At 45.1% G+C, this 24,501-nt stretch overlaps 1 protein-coding gene across 2 annotated transcripts in view; it reads right to left on the bottom strand.

The window, feature by feature from the left end:
- Positions 1-5,000: 5,000 nt before the first annotated feature.
- si:ch211-244b2.3 (uncharacterized protein LOC557230 homolog) overlaps positions 5,001-24,501 on the bottom strand; it is a 44,424-nt gene continuing 24,923 nt past the window's right edge. For both annotated transcript variants that reach the window (XM_038781312.1, XM_038781313.1), the window contains 6 exons: positions 17,153-17,255; positions 13,106-13,226; positions 11,804-11,885; positions 8,987-9,053; positions 5,648-5,762; positions 5,001-5,547 (listed from right to left, as the gene is read on the bottom strand). In XM_038781312.1, coding sequence (XP_038637240.1) covers positions 5,492-5,547; positions 5,648-5,762; positions 8,987-9,053; positions 11,804-11,885; positions 13,106-13,226; positions 17,153-17,255 — 544 coding nt within the window. In that variant the 3' untranslated portion in view covers positions 5,001-5,491. The remainder of the gene's footprint in view (positions 5,548-5,647; positions 5,763-8,986; positions 9,054-11,803; positions 11,886-13,105; positions 13,227-17,152; positions 17,256-24,501) is intronic.

Raw genomic sequence — 24,501 nt, 5'->3', positions numbered from 1 at the left:
CAGTGCTAACCACTGCACCACCATGCCAGCCAGTCCACATTTAATAATATCGGCCAATATGACCCTCACTCAATCAGATATTTATCCTTTTTCAACAATAATGAATTTAAGCTTGCCTCATCGTCTCTGGGAGCATCCTCTCTTTTACTGCATGTTCAAACATCATTACCAGTAGTTGAGCCAGCTCATCCTTAAATTTAATATAGAAATCCACCGGCAATCCATCCGGTCCTGCTGTTATTTCTGTCTGCATCTTCCCCATTGCAATATGTATTTCCTCTACCCCTGTGGGCCCCTCCAGTCTGGCCTTCTCTTCTTCATCTAGAATAGGAAATTTCAATTCCTCAAACTATTTTTGCATATCCCCCCTCAATCCGCAGGGGCTCTGATCTGTACACATTTCTACAAAACTTATTGAATACCTTATTCACCTGTTCCGGTGCTGACACCAACCTCCCCATTTCATCCCGGACCTGTGTAATCTCCCTTGCGGCTACCTGATGCCCAAGTTGGCTTGCCAACACCCGAATATCTTTGTCCCCATATTCATACACCACTCCTTTAGCCTGTCTTGCTTTCTGAGTTGATAGCAAATTAACCTTAATTTGAAGCTCCTTCCTGCTGATCAATAACTCTGGTGTGGTTTCTCATCCACCTTCAAAATTTCATCCAGTAGTCATTTGTGATCCCCCCTTACTTCCCTACAGATCTGTGTCTTTGTATGAGATAACTTCCCCCGCACTACTGCCTTTACAGCTTCCCAAACCATTGAGGGGGAGACCTCTCCATTATTATGCCAAATATATTCATCGATAACTCCACTCATCCTTTCGCAATCCGCCAACAATCCATCCGCCATGGCAGTCTTTGAATCGGCCCCTTCTCCAAGACTATTTCTACCAATGTGGGGTATGGTCTGAAATAACACTGGCGGAATAATTATCTTTTCTCACCCCCTATAATAGCGCCCTCCGTATGATGAAAAAAAAAATCAATCCTTGAATATACATGGTGTACTGAAAAAGAGGAGTATTCTCTTCCCTTCCGGTACAACAAACGCAATGGGTCCATGGACCCCCCCCCCCCCCAATAAATGCTGCCAACACTCTCGCCCCAGCTGAAGGCGTAAATGCGCGTGGATTCGAGTGGTCTAACTTTGGGTTCAGTCCAGTGTTTAAGTCTCCACCTAAAATTACCTGATGTGTATCTAGACTTGGAATGGCTGCCACCAGCCTTTTCAGAAATCCTACATTGTCCCAGTTCGGGGGAGATACACTATCCAGTACCATTGATCTTCCCTCCAATATACCAAGTCCCTGCCCCCTTGATCTATTAGTATTTGCTCCATATAGAAATTTAACCCTTTTGCTCACCAATATTGCCACCCCTATTAGAACCCGAGTGGAACATCTGACTCACCCATCTCTTTTGGGGCCGTAACTGATCTTTTACCCTCAAATGAATCTCCTGAGCAGCACCATGTTGGCTTTCCAACTCTTCAGATGTGAGGGGACTCTTCACTGGACTTCCCTGTCCCCTTATGTTCCAAGTCACAAACCGGACTGGGGGTTTCTCACCTCTCCTCTTGGCCTGTTCAACCATCGCCCTTCCGAGGGGTATGTTGGGCCCCTGCCAGTATTCTCAAAGGAATGTGGCGACTAGGGGCTTTTCACAGTAATTTCATTTGAAGCTACTTGTGACAATAAGCGATTTTCATTTCATTTTCATTCTTGAAACTACTTTCCTTATCTTTACCCCTATTCCCTATTTTAATCTACATGTCGATTGGTTTAACCAGGTCGGCCTTGAAGAGGACTTTATAAAATGTATCCGCGATGGTTTCCTAGAACAGTATGTAATGGAACCTACATGAGAATGTGGTCCTAGATCTGGTCGTGTGTAATGAGACAGGATTGATTAATGATCTCATAGTTAGGGATCCTCTCGGAAGGAGCAATCACAATATGATGGAATTTAAAATACAGATGGAGGGTGAGAAGGTAAAATCAAACACTAGTGTTTTGTGCTTAAACAAAGGAAATTACAATGGTAAGGTATACTGGGAGCAAAGACTTTATGGTGGAACAGTTGAGGAACAGTGGAGAACCTTCCAAACGATTTTTCACAGTGCTCAGCAAAGGTTTATACCAACAAAAGGAAGGATGGTAGAAAGAGGGAAGATCGACTGTGGATATCTAAGGAAATAAGGGAGAGTATCAAATTGAAGGAAAAAGCATACAAAGTGGCAAAGATTAGTGGGAGACTCGAGGACTGGAAAATCTTTAGGGGGCAACAGAAAGCTACTAAAAAAGTTATAAAGAAGAGTAAGATAGATTATGAGAGTAAATTTGCTCAGAATATAAAAACAGATAGTAAAAGTTTCTACAAATATATAAAACAAAAAAAAGTAGCTGAGGTAAATATTGGTCCTTTAGAGGATGAGAAGGGAGATTTAATAATGGGAGATGAGGAAATGGCTGAGGAACTGAACAGGTTTTTTGGATTGGTCTTCACAGTGGAAGACACAAATAACATGCCAGTGACTGATAGAAATGAGGCTATGACAGGTGAGGACCTTGAGATGATTGTTATCACTAAGGAGGTAGTGATGGTCAAGCTAATAGGGCTAAAGGTAGACAAGTCTCCTGGCCCTGATGGAATGCATCCCAGAGTGCTGAAAGAGATGGCTAAGGAAATTGCAAATGCACTAGTAATAATTTACCAAAATTCACTGGACTCTAGGGATGTCCCGGCAGATTGGAAATTAGCAAACGTGACACCACTATTTAAAAAAGGAGGGAGGCAGAAAGCAGGTAATTATAGGCCAGTGAGCTTAACTTCGGTAGTAGGGAAGATGCTGGAATCTATCATCAAAGAAGAAATAGCGAGGCATCTGGATGGAAATTGTCCCATTGGGCAGACGCAGCATGGAGGGCAGGTCGTGCCCAACTAATTTAGTGGAATTTTTTGAGGACATTACCAGTGCAGTAGATAACGGAGCCAATGGATGTGGTATATCTGGATTTCCAGAAAGCCTTTGACAAGGTGCCACACAAAAGGTTGCTGCATAAGATAAAGATGCATGGCATTAAGGATAAAGTAGTAGCATGGATAGAGGATTGGTTATTTAATAGAAAGCAAAGAGTGGGGATTAATGGGTGTTTCTCTGGTTGGCAATCAGTAGCTAGTGGTGTCCCTCAGGGATCAGTGTTGGGCCCACAATTGTTCACAATTTACATTGATGATTTGGAGTTGGGGACCAAGTGCAATGTGTCCAAGTTTGCAGACGACACTAAGATGAGTGGTAAAGCAAAAAGTGCAGAGGATATCGGAAGTCTGCAGAGGGATTTGGATAGGTTAAGTGAATGGGCTAGGGTCTGGCAGATGGAATACAACGTTGACAAATGTGAGGTTATCCATTTTGGTAGGAATAACAGCAAAAGGGATTATTATTTAAATGATAAAATATTAAAACATGCTGCTGTGCAGAGAGACCTGGGTGTGCTCATGCATGAATCGCAAAAAGTTGGTTTCCAGGTGCAACAGGTGATTAAGAAAGCGAATGGAATTTTGTCCTTCATTGCTAGAGGGATGGAGTTTGAGACTAGGGAGGTTATGCTGCAATTGTATAAGGTGTTAGTGAGGCCATACCTGGGGTATTGTGTTCAGTTTTGGTCTCATTACCTGAGAAAGGGCATACTGGCACTGGAGGGTGTGCAGAGGAGATTCACTAGGTTCATCCCAGAGCTAAAGGGGTTGGATTACGAGGAGAGGTTGAGTAGACTGGGACTGTACTCGTTGGAATTTAGAAGGTTGAGGGGGGATCTTATAGAAACATATAAAATTATGAAGAGAATAGATAGGATAGATGCGGGCAGGTTGTTTCCACTGGCAGGTGAAAGCAGTACTAGGGGGCATAGCCTCAAAATAAGGGGAAGTAGATTTAGGACTGAGTTTAGGAGGAACTTCTTCACCCAAAGGGTTGTGAATCTATGGAATTCCTTGCCAGTGATGCAGCTGAGGCTCCTTCATTAAATGTTTTTAAGATAAAGATAGATAATATTTTGAAGAATAAAGGTATTAAGGGTTATGGTGTTCGGGCCGGAAAGTGGAGCCGAGTCTCATTGAATGGCGGAGCAGGCTCGAGGGGCCATATGGCCTACCCCTTCTCCTAGTTCTTATGTTCCCCATTCATTCACACCTCCTAGGCCGGCCGAATCCTGTTTTAGCAGGTTCCACCTGTCGCAGCCACTCCCACCCGCCCCCCACCATGCTTCAGTTCACTAGCCAGCCCCAGTTTACTAGCGAGGTGGCTCCCGTTAAAGTTCTACATTAAAGTTTTATATTTAAGGGAAAAAGCATATATATTTTGGGGAAAAATAGATAAATAAAAAATATTTGACAAAAGAAAAATAAGCAGCGGAATTCTCCGTTGGCAGAATTCTCCATTGATGGGATCCTCCAGTTCGCTGGGAGCGCACCCACGTCCACGGGTTTCCCGACAGTGTGAGGTGGCCATAATGGGAAACCCTGTTGGCCGCGTGCGGTAATGGAGAATCCCGCTACTGGCGGGGATGCGCTGCGCCGCAAAACGCAGCTGGCGGACTGGAGAATCCGGCCCATATATTTTTAAATACCTGCACAGAATAAAAATCTTGCCATCTTGACAGATTTAGTTAACCCCCATCATCCACAGCCTTTTGGGAGGGCAGTGTTCCCGATTTCCACCACCCTTTGTGTGGACAAAGCGCTTCCTGCTTTCACTCCTTATTTGACATAATTTAAGATTCTGCCACTTTTGATTTGCATTTTCACACTAGAGGAAATACTTTCTCTGGAACTACCCAATTGAGTTCTATCATTCCAATGCGGTAATGCAGGCATATCTAACATTCATACACCAAGAGTTAGGAGTTTTGGTGTAGTAAATTAATCCGTCTTCAGAATAATTGCCCATATTATTCCTCTTGATCCTTACACTGCTTGACCACCTTGAGAAACTGCTTGATTTTTCTGTTTAATCTAACTGTAAAACATATATCTTATGAAATTGTCACGAGGATTAATTATTGCATTGCATCAGATGTGCATTTAAAAAAAATAACTCTTGGGATGTGTATCGCTGGTATTCTTTGGCCATCTCTGGTTTGCTTGAGAAGGTTGCGATGGGCCTTTCATTTACTGTGGTTTAATAGCTGAGTAGAGGCTGATGGACATAGAGAACCCCTCTCTTCCTCTTCTGCTTACTCAACAGATGGACTCCTGACAGAGCAGCGCTCCCTCAGTCCTGCACTGAAGTGCCTCTAGCTCATCTACTGAAATTGAAGGGGTGTAATCTGAGTTTGCGATCACAGAATTCATGAAATACTTGTATGCTCATCCTTCAATTGGTTCCCAGGTTTCCATTAATCCTGTCAACATCATCATGTATTGATTGGAACACAGCTCTTAACCCACACTTCTCTTTCTCATTTAGATTTGTGATTTTTCTTCAAAGACGACGTACTTGTCTAACTTTCCTGGTTGTCAAATTGGTCTGTGTCATGGCTGCAAAAGATAACAGAGCAGAGAGGTTAGTTTCATTTGGAACAGAACTGCTGCAGCTAATGAACATTTTTGTGACGGTTTTGATGGAGATTTGGTTTACCCGAGAAATCCAAGTTGTATACAAATGGTCCAGCAGTAAGCGTCATGGAACCCTGAGGGTTCATCTGATAATTTCTTTCAATGTCCTGACTTGGAACTGACTTGCGGACTCCAGGCTGTGCGAAGATGTCACATATAGTTATTGTATTAGAATTACAGTATTTCACCAAAAGTTTGCAGAATACCCGAATAAAAAGAGCAGTAAACCAATTTAACCAGTTGTAGAGGAGACATACTAGAATAGTACAAGGGATTAGGGACTTCAGTTAAGGGGGAGAGACTGGAGAAGCTGGGATTGTTTGCATCTGAGCAGAGAAGGGAAAGGTTTTAATAGGTGTTTAAAATTTTGAAGGGTTTTGATTTTTAAAAATTGGTCAGAAGGTTGCTAACTGGAGCACACTGATTAAAGACAATTTGTAAAATAACCAGCAGGAAGATGAGAGTTTTTTAAAAAACAGTGAATGGTGATCTGGAATGCGCTGTCTGGAAGGCTGGTGGAAGCAGATTCAATATTAGTTTTCAAAAGGGAATTTAACAAATAGTTGAAAAGGAAAAAAGCAGCAAATGTTATGTGAGTAAGAAGAGGGTGCGGGTATAATTGGATAGCTCTTTCAAAGAGCTGGCACAGGAATGAATGACCTCCTCTGTTGTATCATTCTAGGACTGACAGAGCCAGGCACCTTGTACCATGATAATAATAATAACTTATTGTCACAAGGAGGCTTCAATGAAGTTACTGTGAAAAGCCCCCAGTCGTCACATTCTGGCACCTGTTCGGGGAGGCTGGTACGGGAATTGAACCAGCGCTGCTGGCCTTGTAATGAATTACAAATCAGTTGTTTAGCCCACTGTGCTAAACCAACTCCAGTGACAAATGAATCTTCTTAGACTTCAAATCTTTCCTGTGCATCACAATTTTTGTTTGGGTTGTAGTCAAGACTGACAAAGTAGTATTTGGCCATTCAATATTGCTCTTAGGTCAGTGGGTTGACCACACAGCAAGGAACACAAGTTACATCTGGAGCAGGAATTCTCAATTCCCTCCTCAAGGAATTTGGTTTATTGAATCAATTCTGCAATTTACTACCACTGGGCTGTTGACCCAATATCCTTCGAAAGTAGATACATTTTGAAACATCAAGAGTCACCCTGCATCGATCTCAATATGTTTCAGATTCTCCGAATCATTTAAGTGGAAAGGCCAGTTTTGGGTTAATTATTCTTATCAATTTTTATAAACAACCTATCTAAGCGGGCAATTTAGGCTAAGTCATTGAGCATGTTCAACACAGAAATAGATATATATAGATTTCACGATATTCAAGCGACATGGGGTTAGTGCAGAGAAAATGGCATTGAGATAATCAGCCATGATCTATTTGAATGGCACAGCAGGTTCAAAGGGGTGAATGGCCTAATCCTGCTCCTAATTTCTTTGTGTTTATGCTCTCTGCACATTTCAGACCTTGCCATTTTATAGTACAGTCTCTTCCCGTATTAGTCCACTCAAACTGAATTACATCACTGTTTTTTTGCATCTGCCATGTTTCTTCTGATTTCACCACGTATGAGGAATTGACAAGATTACGGGTAAAAAGTGGGGATGTAGGAGTGAACATGACTAAGCACGCTTTCAAAGAACCAGTACAGGTACAATGGGCCAAAAGGTTGCCTTCTGTACTGCAAGTTTCTACAGTGATTTGTTTCACGGTGGCACAGTGGTTAGCACTGCTGCTTCACAGCGCCAGGGACCTGGGTTCAATTCCGGTTTCGGGTGACTGTGTGAAGTTTGCATATTCCTCCCATGTCTGCGTGGGTTTCTTCTGGGTGTCCGGTTTCCTCCCACAGTCCAAAGGTGTGCGAGTTGGGTGGACTGGCCATAATCAATTGGCCCTTAGTGTCCAGGGATGTGCAGGTTAGGTGGGGTGGGGTGGACAGGGGATTGGGAGTGCTCTTTCGAAGGGTCAGTGCAGACTCGATGGGCTGAATAGCCGCCTCCTTTACTGTAGAGATTCTATGATTTTCTCCTGAATCCATGTTTAAGCAACAGAGCTTGAATTCTGTGATGATGCCTTTTTGTTGTAAGATACCATTTTCCCCCACAAGAGGGTAGCATTCACCATGTTCCTGCTCAATTTTAATTGCCAAGGGAGATGAGGGTTATGTGGGACAGGCAGGAAAGTGGAATTAAGGCCACAACAGATCAGCCAAACAGATGACCTAGCTGAATGAAGGCACAGGCTTAAGGGGCTGAATGGCCTACTGCTCCTATCTCACATTTCCCTGTACATTAAAAAAGGACAAAGAAACTGCAAACAATATACATCTTAAATAAAAACAAAATAATCAAAATTCCGCAGCAGGTCTGTTGGGACCTGGAAAAGGCCATTAAGTTTCTGGTTTGGTTATTTAATTGTAGGTGCAGTGAAAAGATTGAAAGAAAGTAATGGATTTCTATAGCTTCTATCACGACCAACAGACATCCTAAAAATCACTTTGCAGATAATGAAGTATCTTCTTTTTTGGCGATCACTCGCTAACGAGTATGATTGTCCACCTAAGAAACTCCGTGCTACTGGGCTTCTGTGGGTCCTGGTGTGACTGATGAGCCTGATCCTAGGGCCGCATCTTCAACTGCACACTAATGTTGGAAACAGGGCAGCCAATTTCTCACAGCTAAATCCAACAAACAACAAAGTTATAATAACCAGGCAATCTGTTTTAACAATGTAGATTGAGACATGGATACCAGGGGATAAAGGAATACTCCCCTGCTCTTATTCAGATGCTGGTTGTGAGATATTTTTTATTATAATAATCTTTATTTTTGACACAAGTAGACTTACATTAACTGCAATTAGGTTACTGTGAAAATCCCCGAGTCGCCACACTCCAGTGGCTGTTCAGGTACACAGGGAGAATTCAGAATGTCCAATTCGCCCAACGTCTTTTGGGACTTGTGGGAGGAAACCGGAGGACCCAGAGGAAACCCATGCAGACATGGGAGAACTTGCAGACTCTGCACAGACAGTGACCCAAATGGGAATCAAACACAGGACCCTGGAGCTGTGAAGCAACAGTTCTAACTACTGTGCTACCTTACCATCCTTTAGGCAGACGAGGCCTCCATTTAACATCTCATGTGATATACAGCACCTCGCTGGGGATTACACAAGGCCCCTTAATTTTCACCTCCTGAGATGCGCCTACATCAATAGAAACATGTCAGTGCTGAGCAATGTAGCCTACATTTTGTGATGATTCAGTGTCCACTTTGAACACTTGAAGACTAAGTGGAGCTAATTCTACAGCTGTACGTTAAGTAGAAAACTGAACTAACCTGTGAGTACTCCTTCCATAACCCATCGTCATCCATGAACTCCCACATTCCTTTGTCTATAACTCTTCTGTGAGAGAGAAGAAACAATTAAAACACTTTGCATTTATTTGGCATCTTTCATGACCTCAGGATGTCACAAAATGCATGACATCGGGTGTAAACATGCAAAATCAAAAGACAAGAAAACACCAGGTGGTTCATCGAAGCATGCCCACTCCGGTTCTGTGAGAAATTCCTCAGAGGATCTCAGTTAGGCACCTAATTCCACACACTCACATAGCTACCTCCCGACCATAGTTCCAAAGAAGAGTTGGAAATTGGACTCAAATCGTTAACTCTGTTTCTCTCTCCACAGATACTGACAGACTTGCTGGGTTTTCCCAGCACTTTCTGTCCCCATCCTCAATGCTTGAGGAGATTAGCACATCTGTGCAAAAAGACATACAACAGTTGAATAAATCCAACCTGGACAATTACCTCAGTCTACTCTTGATCATCAGTAAAGTGATTTAGATTTAGATTTATTGTCACGTGTTCCGTGGCACAGTGAAAAGTATTGTTTGTCCAACAGCGTTATCAAATCAGCAATAACTAGCCAATAAGCAGTCTAGGTTCTGCCAGGGCTACTTAGCTCCTGACCTCACTACAGCCGTTGTTCAAATATAGACAAAATAGCTGAATTCCAGAGGTGAGGTGAGAGTGACTGCCCTTGACACCCAGGCAACTTTTAACCAAGTGTGGCATCAAGGAGCCCTTGCAAAACTCGATTAATTGAGAATCGGGGCGGTGGGGAGGTACAGCCCTCTGCTGCTTGGAGTTGTACCTGACACAAAGGAAGAGTGGCATCACTATAGAAGATCCTCAGGGTAGCGTCCTCGGCCCAACCATCTTCAGCTGCTTCATCAATAATCTTCCCTCCATCATAAAGGTCAGAAAGTGGGATGTTCACTGATGATTGTACAATGTACAGCACTATTTGCAACTCCTCAGATATTGAATTACTCCTTGGCCATATGCAGCGAGATCTGGACAATATCAAAGCTTGAGCCAGTAAGTGACAAGTAACATTTGTGCCACACAAGTACCTGATGATGACCATTTCCAATACGTTGGATCTAATTGTGGATAGCACAATCGCTTCACAGCTCCAGGGTCCCAGGTTCGATTCCAGCTTGGGTCACTGTCTGTGCGGAGTCTGCACATCCTCCCCGTGTGTGCGTGGGTTTCCTCCGGGTGCTCCGGTTTCCTCCCACAGTCCAAAGATGTGCAGGTTAGGTGGATTGGCCGTGATAAATTGCCCTCAGTGTCCAAAATTGCCCTTAGTGTTGGGTGGGGTAACTGGGTTATGGGGATAGGGTGGAGTTGTTGACCTTGGGTAGGGTGCTCTTTCCAAGAGCCGGTGCAGACTCGATGGGCTAAATGGCCTCCTTCTGCACTGTAAATTCTATGATTCTAACTACCACTCCTTGAAATTCAATGGCATTACCATTGCTGAATCCCCCACTATCAACATCCTGGGGGTTATCATTGACCAGATATTGAACTAGAACAGCCATATAAATACTGTGGCGACACGCAGGTCAGAGGCACAGAATCCTGCAGTAACTCACCTCCTGACCCCCCCAAAGCCTGTCCACCATCAACAAGGCACAGGAGTCAGGAGTGTGATGGGACAGTTTACAGTTGCCAGGATGTGAGCAGATCCAACAACAACACTCAAAACGTTTGATACTCTCCATTACAAAGCAGCCCGCTTGATTGGAACTCCATCCACCATCTTAAACATTTACTCCCTCCAACTCCAACAGTGATGTATGTGGCAGCAGTGTGCACTGTATACAAGATGCACAGCAGTGACTCACCAAACCTCCTTCGATAGCACTTTCCAGACCTGTGGGAATACCATCAGCTGGAAGTTCCCCTCCAAGCAACATACCATCCTGACTTGGAACTATATCACCGTCCCTTCACTGTCTCTAGATAATGATCCTGGGACTCCCTTCCAACTTCCCAACGGCAATTAGGATGGACAACACCTGGCCTAGACAGTGATGTCCACATCCCACGAACATTTAAACAAAAAGAAACAACGTTCATTCAGCTCTATTCTCTCAGGGTATCTGTGGCTTCCTTCCCTTTGAGGACCCCACTTATCTCCAAGATGTCCAGCCTTTTCCTCCAGGCGAATTCTTCCCTCTTTAGTCCAAATGTTGGTGCTAATCTTGAATCTTGCAACAGGTGGGATCTGAGTTGCCACACCTTAAGAGGCAAAGACCCGGTGAGTGGATCACCGAGGAGAACACTGGGGAACTCTCCATGTTCAAATGCTCCAGGATCAGGTGTCATATAGAGTTTGAACAATCCAGTGCTGATAGTGGACAAGTCAGTTTCGCTCCAACACTCCCACTATTAGTTGTCAGGACTGCACTGGTGGAATTCACGTATTGCCTTGGTCGGTAAAGCTTTAATTAAGAACAGGGTTTATTTTATTATGAGATGCTAAGCAAGGGTGTGTTCCAGAGGAAAAGCGTTACTGGATAGTAAAATAATCCCCACTGAGTTACAATGTCTTGTATGAACTGGCTGAGCATTGAAATCACACTCACTATGAGTCCCCCAAACACCTCTCTCTGGCCTGTCCATTATTCTATACTCCCCACTTGATTCCCTTGATTATTGCTCCATCTGTCAGTACTGAAGGAGAGTAAATTGTACATCAATGAAAGTGCAGCTTGAACCCATTCCATTTCACACCAACATTTCATAGTTGATATTTCAGTTGCATTTACAGTATAAACACATACAGCACACACTTACCCACTTGCTCCCCAAAGGCTGGGAGTTACCAAACGCCTGACAGCTCTCTTGGTGCCAATTAAAAGATTGGTCTGTGTCATGGCTGAAAAATTAAAAAGCAATGATCAGGGTAATTGTGATCAAAATTATTTGTTCAGGAGGAAGGTAAACCACCAACACAAACTAGTTGACCTGAATGACTCAGCTCCCTGAAGTAACTCAGCGGTGAAATGGTTGTGCTTGTCGCTCACTGTGTGACACACTTTATTAGTGTCACAAGTAGGTTTACATTAACACTGAATGAAGTTACTGTGAAAATCCCCATGTCACCACACTCCGGCAACAGTTCGGGTATACTGAGGGAGAATTCAGAATGTCCAATTCACCTAACAGCACGTCTCTCGGGACTTGTGGGAGGAAACCGGAGCACCCGGAGGAAACCCACAGAGACACGGGGAGAACGTGCAGACTCCGCACAGACAGTGACCCAAGACAGGAATCGAACCCGGGTCCCTGGTGCTGTGAAGCAACAGTGCTAAGTACTGTGCTACCGTGTGGCTCACTGAGAGATCTAATGAGCTCCATGGGGTGAACTTCCCTTTCTCAACGTTAACTTCATTCTGCCATCCGATCAACGGCATTGTCATCGAGCAGGCTAACCAGCCAATCACAATGAAGAATTCCCACATTTGAGACCAGGGGCGGGAATGTCCGACCCACCGCTGGGTCGGAGAACCGCTGGGGGGCAGAGTGAATCCTGTCCCGCCGCTCCGACGCCGGCTGCCAAATTCTCCGGCGCCGGTTTTCATGCAGGAGCAGGGATCACATCGCTCCGGTCGGAGGCCGTTAGCAGCGACCCCCCCGGCAGTTGTCCAGGCCCCGATGGGCTGAGCGGCCACTCGTTTTCGGCCAGTCCCGCAGGTGTGAAATGGACATGGTCCATCTCGGCGGAACCTGGCTTGGAGGGCGGCTAGCAGAGTCCTCGGGGGGATCCAGCTCCAGGGGAGGCCCCCACGGCGGGCCTGTGCCGTGGGGGCACTCTTTCCCTCTGCGCCGGCCTCTGTAAGGCTCCGCCATGGCTGGCACGGTGAAGAAATCCCCTGCGCATGAGCCAGAACACGCTGGCCACGGCGGCCCTTCGCCGCTGGTAAGCGCAGCACCAACTCCGCAGGCGCCGGCCTAGCCCCCGGAAGTACGGAGGATTACGCAATTTCCGGGCGGCCCGACACTGGAGTGGTTCGCGTCCGCTCTTGGCGCCGGCGTCGAGCCGCCCCGCCAATTGCGGGAGAATCCCGGCCTTGATTTATAAATTCATAATTTTACCTGAAAAGTCCAGTGTATATTTAAAATGGCCAGCAGTAAATTGTACTGATCCTTGGGGATTCAGCTGATAACTCTGTTCAATATCTTGACTATTGAGTGAGCAGACAGCCCTACCTCCACCCTGTCGAATTTAAACAAGACATCAGAATAATCATCCAAACCATCAATTTACATTCTTTAAAAATTTTTTTTAGAGTACCCAATTATTTTTTTTCCAATTAAGGGGCAATTAGCATGGCCAATCCACCTACCCTGCACATCTTTTGGGTTGTGGGGGTGAGACATACGCAGACACGGGGAGAAGGTGCCAACTCTCAATTTACATTTTAACAGCAGATGAACCAATACATTTATTTTGATGATGAATGCTGAAGAATGAAAATTGGCTATTCCTTTTTAATTTAAAATTTTTTTTAGAGTACCCAATTATTTGTTTCCAATTAAGGGATAATGTAGCGTGGCCAATGCACCTAACCTGCACATCTTTGGGTTGTTGGGGTGAAACCCACGTAGACTCGGGGAGAATGTACAAACTCCACACAGACTGTGACCCAGGGCCAGGATCAAACCTGGGTCCTCAGCGCTGTAGGAAACAGTGCTAACCACTGTGCCACCGTGCTTTCCTGGCCATTCATTTCTAAAAAGTCACATGGGGCTTTTAACATCCCTCTGCATTGATTTAATGCCTCATGTGGAACACAGCACCCAAAACACAGCACTCCCTCAGCAATGCACTTAAGTGTCAGCCCACAACCTCTGACTCTCAGTCATAGATATGCCAGGCTAATAATAAGGGAACATAATACTGAGTAAGTGTTGCAGAGCCAGAGGTATCATCTTTCAGAAAATATACTAAAATCCAAAGCCTGAACCAAGTAAACTATTTGATGAAGATTCGGGAGTTCTCATAGCACTAGAACAACAACGTACACCTTTCATTTTGTAAAACATTTGATGGGGAGTCAGTAGCACAGTGGTGTTGTCACTGGACGAATAATCCAGACACCCAGGGTAATGTTCTGCAAACATGGTTCGAATCCCAACACGGCAGATTAAAAGAACTATGGAATCAAAAGTCCAATGATGACCATGAAACCATGGTTGTAAAAACCCATCTGGTTCACTGATGCCATTTAGGGAAGGAAATCTGCCACCTATCTCTGGTCTGACCTACATGTGACATCAGACCCACAGCAATGCGTTACACTCACATCCCACATGAACGAATAAAAAAAAAATTACAATACACTCACAGGTGCAATTATCAAGCATTGAGCCACAGGGAGTGAATTCCAGAGCTTAGGGCTCAGAGAGCTAAAAGTTCGGCCACCAATGTGAATGCGCAACAAACAAAAATTGGTGGAGCTGCAGAATTCTTGGGGGATTGTAAGGCTGCAGGTGAAGCCATGGAGGTATTTGAAAACAAGGCTAAGAATTTTATATTCAAGGTGTTGCTGAACAAGGGGGGAGGGAGGGTGGTTAATGTAGGTCAGTGAACACAGTGGTGATCCTAACCTGTCCCACTGGTTCATAGCTATTTGTTCAGAAATATGCCACCCCATAAAATATTTTACAACATTAAAGGTGCAAGTTGTGTGGAAGAAAGTTCAAAGCATACAGCAGACTTGGCAGCATCTGTGAACACATGTCTCAACTCAGTTCACTGCAGGATGCCTTATCCTAAACAAGGGTGATTGCTCTGGACTACGTTGATGAGGGAGTGCTGCATTCATGAAGGCATTGCCTTTTGGATGAGCTACTACTGTTTTCCCCATCACGTGAATGCAAAAGCTCCCATCGCAATATGTGCAGAGAAGGAGGCAGATCTTCTGGTCTTCCAGTCAAATTCTTCACAATCAATTCTTCACTTTTCTTCACCTGCTCTTTGTGGGTTATTGCTGTACACAAATTGGCAGTTATGCCTTTAGTGGCCTGGGCCCTGAGCTCTCAAATTCTCTCCCTATACCTCTCCTCCTTTCTACCACTTTCCACTTGTTAACTGACCTAATGTTATTTTGTTTCTTAACATTCCCGTGAAGTGGCGTAGGGTATTCTACTTGCATCCTTACCCAGTCTAGCCTACATGTGACTCCAGATCCACAGCAATGTGATTGACTCTTAAATGTCCCCACAAGGGCAACTCTAAGTTGGTTAACTCTTAAGTGTTGTAAACACAATGTTTACACACATCAACCACATCAAAGAGAGTTAAGTGAACTCCAAACACGCTCCTTCTTGCTGAAGCGATGTTAAAGTGCTAAATTGGAAATGGACAGCACTTAACTCTCTTTGGTTACAGCACTTATGAGTTACTCATCCTTTTTTTAAAATAAATTTAGATTACCCAATTATTTTTTCCAATTAAGGGGCAATTTAGCGTGGTCAATCCACCTACTCTGCACATTTTTGGGTTGTGGCGGTGAAACCCACGCAGACACGGGGAGAATGTGCAAACTCCACACGGACAGTGACCCAGAGCCGGGATCGAACCTGGGACCTCAGCGCCGTGAGGCGAGTTACTCATCCTTGAAGAAGATGAATGAAGCTGGTTTGTAGACATTGTCAATCACAGCGCACTATGGGAAATGTACGAGTGGCTTGCAGCTAAAAGATCTGAGGGGTTTAAACACAGGATACATCTGTTTTCTTTCCAGGAATGGACAGGTGGTGCTTCCAGTAAGTGATACAAATGTCATTTTTTTCATTGCCTTGTCTGGACTGCCCTGTAGCTTCAGGACAGGGATCTCTTTTCTGGGAGAGTCTGTGGGGTTGTCCCTGGATGGGCACCTCCCCATTTAAGGGGTCCTGGAGGGGCGGGGGGTCACCCCATACTTGGGGGAAGGGGGGCACCCAGAAAGCCCGGGGGTGATGGGCTGCTTTATGATGTTTGAGGGGGGTAGGCCACGGGACTTCGCTATCGGGCCGCCCCACTCAAAATGGAGGCCCAATAGCTAGATTCCTTCGGGAATCCCTTGTAATAAATTTGCATGGCGAAGGATACTGAATTACTTTGTGATTTGCGCTCCAAATTGTGTGTGTGTGTGGGGGTGGGGGGGTGGTGGCCGGGGCAAATCCGTAAGAATTCCCCTCCGGCGGGAGAACATGGAGAATCTCGCCCTGTGTCTAAAACTGCACATATCCGAAGCTCAAAAGTCCAACTGGGACAATGCCACAGTGGGAAGCAAGGTGGAGCAGCTCTCAAGGTCTTGACATGACCACGGGATAAGACACCAAAAGCAGCCAGGAGAACTGTGCCTCTCCATGGGGAAGTGCCAAGGTCAGGCAGGGTAGTTCAAATGAGTTTCTTGAGCGAAAGTTGGGTTTCGTAATGTTAATTGGATTGACCCCCCTGTCTCGCCAGGGTTAAGTCCTTCTGGCCGATTTCTGAGATTATTAGTGCTAACTCAGAGAGACTGGCAACAACCGACAGCCAATCTGCTGAGGACCGCCAAATACGTACTGGGTGAAATTCCTGGGAACTCCCCTATTACATTTCCATGAGGTGTCAGCTCAGTGGGTCGTACTCTCATCTGTGTGCCAAAATATTGTGGGGTCAAGATCCACTCCAACGACTTGGGAACAAAATTCAAGATTGATACTCTAGTGCAGTAGCGAGGGAGTGCTGCACTGTCAGAGGTGCCATCTTTTGGCGGAGACGTTGCCTCCCATGGCACTAATTCAAAGAAGAACAGGATATTATCGTGCCACTTTCCTTGGGCCAATACTGATCCCTGAATCAACATCACAAAAACAGATGATTTGATCACTGCTGCTTGTAGGAGTTTGCTGTGTGCAAATTGGCTGGGAGTGGCAGGAAAATTTGACAGGTGTAAGATTCACTCATCCCCTTTTGGAATTTTCCTGGTCTTGTTTAATGGGCCAGAATTCTGGCAGAATGATATTTCAGCCAATCTGCATTTCCATGTCTGGCAATTTCCACTCAGGAACTCAGTGAGATTCCCGGTTTCTTGATATCGGATCTAAATCTCCAGATTTGTGTGCATAATTGGGCAATGACAACATAGGAAAAGAAGTTTCACCCCTTACCTGTCTCCTGTAATCCAACCAATGGTCATCATCGCCTCTGAACTGCCAAGTACAACAGGTGAGTGGCGGAGATTGAGTCAGGTGAACCATTGCATCTGAAACGCTACAGAGTTCAAAACCAACAGTTAATGTTTTTTCATTTTTCATTTTAACGCGAGTACTTTTCCTTCTTATTTTTATGAAAAGCAACTTGCTTTCTCTTTCTCCTGCCCTTAAAAGTCCATTGGATCAAAAGACAACTGTGGCAGAGGTTACAGGCTGACAAGCCAGAAAGGAGATCTGCATTTATACAGTACCTTTCACTTCCGCAAGCTTTCCAAAACAGCCTCACAGCCAGTGAAGTCTTTTTGAAGTGTAGTCACTGCTATAATGTTGGCAGGCAATTTATACACAGCAAGATCCCACAAACATCAATGCGATACCGACCAGACCATCAGTTTCATTTGAGGGATAAATATTGTTCAGGAGACTGGGGAAAAAGCGAGGGGACTCCGTCGAGTTTCGTAAAAGTCTTTTTAATCTGCAAACAACATTATGTACACGAGGCCCGGCGCACCTCACCGGGTCCTCTCTCCTTTCTGGTCAACTCCACGCTGGCTGATTTATTATATCACTGATATAATAGTCTACTCTGCCCATTGTGGGAGAGCTAACAGCACCAATGTGCACGAGCACAGGGTAACAATCATTCCCAGCTGGATGTGGCCCACGCAAGTTATTATAGCTACCCGAGCTCATGATTTGTGAATAGTGGAGCAATAGGTCAGAAGGTGAAAGCATTGAGGGAGAGCTAAGGAATAGGGCCAGTATGGCTCTGAGGCAGAGCAGACAGGTAGATGTTGCTGAACACAGCGGGTCTGGTGGCCTGAAGTGCATATGTTTTAATGCAAGAAGTATTGTTTGAAAGAGAGAAGGCAAAATCGGATGTAATGGTGTTACAGTTAAATAAAGGTAATTACGAGGGCATGAGAGAGGAACTGGTGAAAATCAACTGGAAGCAGACCCTAGCAGGGAAGACAGTAGAGCAAAAATGGCAGGAGTTTGTATGCATAATTGAGGACACTGTACAGAGGTTCATCCCCAAGAAAAGAAAGATTATCCAGGGAGGGATTAGACAGCCATGGCTGACAAAGGAGGTCAGGAAATGTATCAAAGAAAAAGAGAGATCCTATAAAGTGGCCAAAAGCACCGGGAAATCAGAAGATTGGGAAGGCTACAAAAACAAACAGAGGTTAACAAAGAGACAAATAAGGAAGGAGAGGATCAAATATGAAGGCAGGCTAGCCAGTAATATAAGAAATGATAGTAAAAGTTTCTTTCAATACATAAGAAACAAACGTCAGGCCAAAGTAGACATTGGGCCAATTCAAACTGATTCTGGAAGGCTAGTGATGGGAGATGAGGAAATGGCTGGAGAACTTAATAAGTACTTTGCGTCTGTCTTCACAGTGGAAGACGTTAGTAATATCCCAAAAATTATAAAGGGTCAGGGGGCTGAGTTGAGTATGGTTGCCATTACAAAAGAGATGGTGCTAAAAAAGCTAAAAGGTCTTAAAATTGACAAATCTCCTGGCCCCGATGGGCTACATCCTAGAGTTCTGAGGGAGGTGGCTGAAGAAATAGCGGAAGCGTTGGTTGAGATCTTTCAAAAATCACTGGAGTCAGGGAAAGTCCCGGACGATTGGAAGATCGCTGTTGTAACCCCCTTGTTCAAGAAAGGATCAAGACAAAAGATGGAAAATTATAGGCCAATTAGCCTAACCTCGGTTGTTGGTAAAATTCTAGAATCGATCGTTAAGGATGAGATTTCTAATTTCTTGGAAGAGCAGGGTCGGATTAGAACAAGTCAACATGGATTTAGTAAGGGGAGGTCGTGCCTGACGAACCTGTTAGAATTCTTTGAGGAGGTGACAAGTAGGTTAGACCAGGGAAACCCAGTGGATGTGGTCTATCTGGATTTCCAAAAGGCCTTTGATAAGGTGCCACACAGGAGGCTGCTGAGTAAGGTGAGGGCCCATGGTGTTCGAGGTGAGCTACTGGCATGGGTTGAGGATTGGCTGTCTGACAGAAGGCAGAGAGTTGGGATAAAAGGTTCTTTTTCGGAATGGCAGCCGGTGACCAGCGGTGTCCCACAGGGTTCAGTGTTGGGGCCGCAGCTGTTCACCATATATATTAATGATCTGGATGAAGGGACTGGGGGCATTCTAGCGAAGTTTGCTGATGATACGAAGTTAGGTGGTCAGGCAGGTAGTGCTGAGGAAGTGGGGAGGCTGCAGAAGGATCTAGACAGTTTGGGAGAGTGGTGCAGGAAATGGCTGATGCATTTCAACGTGAGAAAATGTGAGGTCTTGCACTTTGGAAAAAAGAATCCAAGCATAGACTACTTTCTAAACGGTGAGAAAATTCATAATGCCAAAGTACAAAGGGATCTGGGAGTGCTAGTCGAGGATTCCCTAAAGGTAAACATGCAGGTTGAATCCGTGATTAAGAAAGCGAATGCTATGTTGTCATTTATCTCAAGAGGGTTGGAATATAAAAGCAGCGATGTGCTACTGAGCCTTTATAAGGCTCTGGTTAGGCCCCATTTGGAGTACTGTGTCCAGTTTTGGGCCCCACATCTCAGGAAGGACATACTGGCACTGGAGCGTGTCCAGCGGAGATTCACACGGATGATCCCTGGAATGGCGGGTCTAGCATATGAGGAACGGCTGGCGTTCCTGGGATTGTATTCATTGGAGTTCAGAAGGTTAAGGGGAGATCTAATAGAAACTTACAAGATAATACATGGCTTAGAAAGGATGGACGCAAAGAAACTGTTTCCGTTAGGCGAGGAGTCGAGGACCCGTGGGCACAGCCTTAGAATTAGAGGGGGTAAATTCAAAACGGAAATGCGGAGACATTTCTTCAGCCAGAGAGTGGTGGGCCTGTGGAATTCATTGCCGCAGAGTGCAGTGGAGGCCGGGACGCTAAATGGCTTCAAGGCAGAGATAGATAAATTCTTGATGTCGCGAGGAATTAAGGGCTATGGGGAGAATGCTGGGAGGTGGAGTTGAAATGCCCATCAGCCATGATTGAATGGCGGAGTGGACTCGATGGGCCGAATGGCCTTACTTCCACTCCTATGTCTTATGGTCTTATGGTCTTATTACGGGTAAGGCAGATGAACTTAGAGTTTGGATTAGTACTTGGAACTAAGATGTTGTATAGAGACCTAGTTGAGGGAAGGACAGGTTGGCAGCTAAACATTCCAGGATTTAGATGTTTCAGGCTGGAGAGAGGGGGATGTAGAAGGGGTGGCGGAGTTGAGCTACTGGTTCGGGGGAATATCACAGCTGTACTACGGGAGGACACCTCAGAGGGCAGTGAGGCGATATGGGTAGAGAAGAAGGGTGCAGTCACAATGTTGGGGGTTTACTACAGGCCTCCCAACAGCCTGCGGGAGATAGAGGAGCAGATAGGTAGACAGATTTTGGAAAAGAGTAAAAACAACAGGGTTGTTGTGATGGAAGACCTCAACTTCCCCAATATTGACTGGGACTCACTTAGTGCTAGGGGCTTAGACGGGGCAGAGTTTGTAAGGAGCATCCAGAAGGGCTTCTTAACACAATATGTAGACAGTCCAACTAGGGAAGGGGCTGTACTGGACCTGGCATTGGGGAATGAGCCCGGACAGGTGGTAGAAGTTTCAGTAGGGGAGCATTTCGGGAACAGTGACCACAATTCAGTAAGTTTTAAAGTGCTGGTGGACAAGGATAAGAGTGGTCCGAGGGTGAATGTGCTAAATTGGGGGAAGGCTAATTGTAACAATATTAGGCGGGAACTGAAGAACCTAGATTGGGGGCGGATGTTTGAGGGTAAATCAACATCTGACATGTGGGAGGCTTTCAAGTGTCAGTTGAAAGGAATTCAGGACCGGCATGTTCCTGTGAGGAAGAAGGATAAATACGGCAAATTTCGGGAACCTTGGATAATGAGAGATATTGTAGGCCTCGTCAAAATGAAAAAGGAGGCATTTGTCGGGGCTAGAAGGCTGGGAACAGACGAAGCCTGTGTGGAATATAAGGAAAGTAGGAAGGAATTTAATCAAGGAGTCATGAGGGCTAAAAGGGGTCATGAAAAGTCATTGGCAAATAGGGTTAAGGAAAATCCTAAGGCTTTTTACAGGTACATAAAAAGCAAGAGGGTAGCCAGGGAAAGGGTTGGCCCACTGAAGGACAGGAGAGGGAATCCATGTGTGCAGCCAGAGGAAATGGGTGAGGTACTAAAAGAATACTTTGCATCAGTATTCACCAAAGAGAAGGAATTGGTGGATGTTGAGTCTGGAGAAAGGTGTGTCGATAGCCTGGGTCACATTGAGATCCAAAAAGATGAGGCGTTGGGCTTTTTGAAAAATATTAAGGTAGATAAGTCCTCAGGGCCTGATGGGATCTACCCCAGAATACTGAAGGAGGCTTGAGAGGAAATTGCTGAGGCCTTGACAAAAATCTTTGGATCCTCACTGTCTTCAGATGATGTCCTGGAGGTCTGGAGAATAGCCAATGTTGTTCCTTTGTTTAAGAAGAGTAGCAAGGATAATCCAGGAACTACAGGCCGGTGAGCCTTATGTCAGTGGTAGGGAAATTACTGGAGAGAATTCTTCAAGACAGGATCTACTCCCATTTGGAAGCAAATGGACGTATTAGTGAGAGGCAGCATGGTTTTGTGAAGGGGAGGTCGTGTCTCACTAACGTGATAAGAGTTTTTCGAAGAGGTCACAAAGATGATCGATGCAGGTAGGGCAGTGTATGTTGTCTATATGGACTTCAGTAAGGCCTTTGACAAGGTCCCTCATGGTAGACTGGTACAAAAAGTGAAGTCACACGGGATCAGGGGTGAGCGGGCAAGGTGGACACAGAACTGGCTAGGTCATAGAAGGCAGAGAGTAGCAATAGAAGGGTGCTTTTCTAATTGGAGGGCTGTGACTAGTGGTGTTCCGCAGGGACCAGTGCTGGGACCTTTGCTGTTCGTAGTATATATAAATGATTTGGAGGAAAATGTAACTGGTCTGATTAGTAAGTTTGCAGACGACACAAAGGTTGGTGGAATTGTGGATAGCGATGAGGACTGTCAAGAGGATAAGCAGGATTTAGATTGTTTGGAGACTTGGGCGGAGAGATGGCAGATGGAGTTTAATCCGGACAAATGAGAGGTAATGCATTTTGGAAGGTCTAATGCAGGTATGGAATAGACAGTGAATGGTAGAACCCTCAAGAGTATTGAAAGGCAGAGAGATCTAGGTGTACAAGTCCACAGGTCACTGAAAGGGGCAACACAGGTGGAGAAGGTAGTCAAGAAGGCATATGGCATGCTTGCCTTCATTGGCCGGGCATTGAGTATAAGAATTGGTAAGTCATGTTGCAGCTGTATAGAACTTTAGTTAGGCCACACTTGGAGTATAGTGTTCAATTCTGGTCGCCACACTACCAGAAGAATGTGGAGGCTTTAGAGAGGGTGCAGAAGAGATTTACCAGGATGTTGCCTGGTATGGAGGGCATTAGCTATGAGGAGTGGTTGAATAAACTCGGTTTGTTCTCACTGAAACGACGGAGGTTGAGGGGCGACCTGATTGAGGTCTACAAAATTATGAGGGGCATAGACAGAGTGGATAGTAAGAGGCTTTACCCCAGGGTAGAGGGGGTTTAAGGTGCGAGGGGCAAGGTTTAGAGTAGATGTACGAGGCAAGTCTTTTTTACACAGAGGGTAGTGGGTTCCTGGAACTCGCTGCCGGAGGAGGTGGTGGAAGCAGGGACGATAGTGACATTTAAGGGGCATCTTGAGAAATACATAAATAGGATGGGAATAGAGGGATACGGACCCAGGAAGTGTAGGTGATTGTAGTTTAGTCGGGCAGCATGGTCGGCACGGGCTTGGAGGGCCGAAGGGCCTGTTCCTGTGCTGTACTTTTGTTTGTTCTTTGTATCTAAGAAGGAAGACAGGGCTTCGGCATCTCTGACACTGCAGTGCACGGTAGCACAGTGGTTAGCACTGTGGCCTCACTGCACCAGGGTCCCAGGTTCGATTCCCGGCTGGGTCATTGTCTGTATGGAATCTGCACGTTCTCCGCGTGAGTTTCCTCCGGGTGCTCCGGTTTCCTCCCACAAGTCCCGAAAGACATGCTGTTAGGCAATTTGGATCCCTCTGTGTACCGTGACAGAATGTGGCGACTAGGGGCTTTTCATAGTAACTTCATTGCAATGTAAGCCTACCTGTGACAATAAAGATTAATACCCGAGTACTGTGCTGCCCCTGGAGTTGTGCCAATGCTGACATTTAAGATTTGCCACTGGTGTCAACATCACTTTAACAATAACTTTTCCTTTAAGTCTTCCTGCCTCAGAAGATACCACTCAATCAGGTCTTGTCCATGTTGACTGCGATTTACTGTCCATCCCTCTGAACCTTGACTTCAAAATTCTTTGGCTTAATTTGTAACACCAGCTCCCCCATATTTGGACGGAGAAAGCCGCCCGACTCACATCCCTCTCACCGTATGTAATCTAGGCAGACGTTCCAGTGCTGTACCGTCAGAGGTCCTGCCTGTCAGATATTATTTGTGGGATCTTACTTTGCTCAAATTGGCTATTGTTTCCACCTAAATCACAACAGTAGCCATACTTCAAAAAATTAATTTATGGGCTGTAAAATAAAACCTACCTTTTAAATAATATAATTAAAATTGGGAGATTATTTCTAAACTGCTCCAGTTCCCGTCCGTGTACCGTGTGTTTTGATTCTGCCAAGGGAATGGCCTTGTCTCTGGGATTGAATGCTTCTGTGGATTTAGCCAAGGGTTAAGAGTTGTTTTTCTGCAGTGATAGATGTTGGGTAATGACCTCCTCATTTTCCCGATTAAAAAAAAATAGCACAATAACCATTTTGAAAATAAGAGCTTATGCCAATCGCTAAGGGGTCCGTAATTTACGGTAATTGCCTCTTGGTCAGTGAAAAGCTTCCAATTACAACCATTCTACTTACTCGACCAGTGAAGACGGAGAAAAAAATGGCATCTCCTATTAGGAGAAGGAGCGATTTTAAAAATCTATCTTTTTTTAGTTGGTAGAAATAGATTGAAAATTACAGAGCGTTTTATTGTCTTTGGACAGTAGGTTCTTAGAACCTTTAGGATAAAGCCATTTGATTTTTAAAATTCTCATCTTTGTTTTCATGGTCTCCACCTGATGACTGACCTGATTTCTGGAACTTTCTGCAGCCCTCAGGGATCTCTGAGCTGCTTCAATTCCAGCCACTTGAGCATCACCAATTTTAATTGGCCATGCCTTCAACTACCGGACCCCAAGCTCTGGAATACC

The sequence above is a fragment of the Scyliorhinus canicula genome, chromosome 20, assembly GCF_902713615.1.
Source record: "Scyliorhinus canicula chromosome 20, sScyCan1.1, whole genome shotgun sequence".
NCBI lineage: Eukaryota > Metazoa > Chordata > Chondrichthyes > Carcharhiniformes > Scyliorhinidae > Scyliorhinus > Scyliorhinus canicula.
This window is presented reverse-complemented; position numbering and strand designations above follow the sequence as displayed.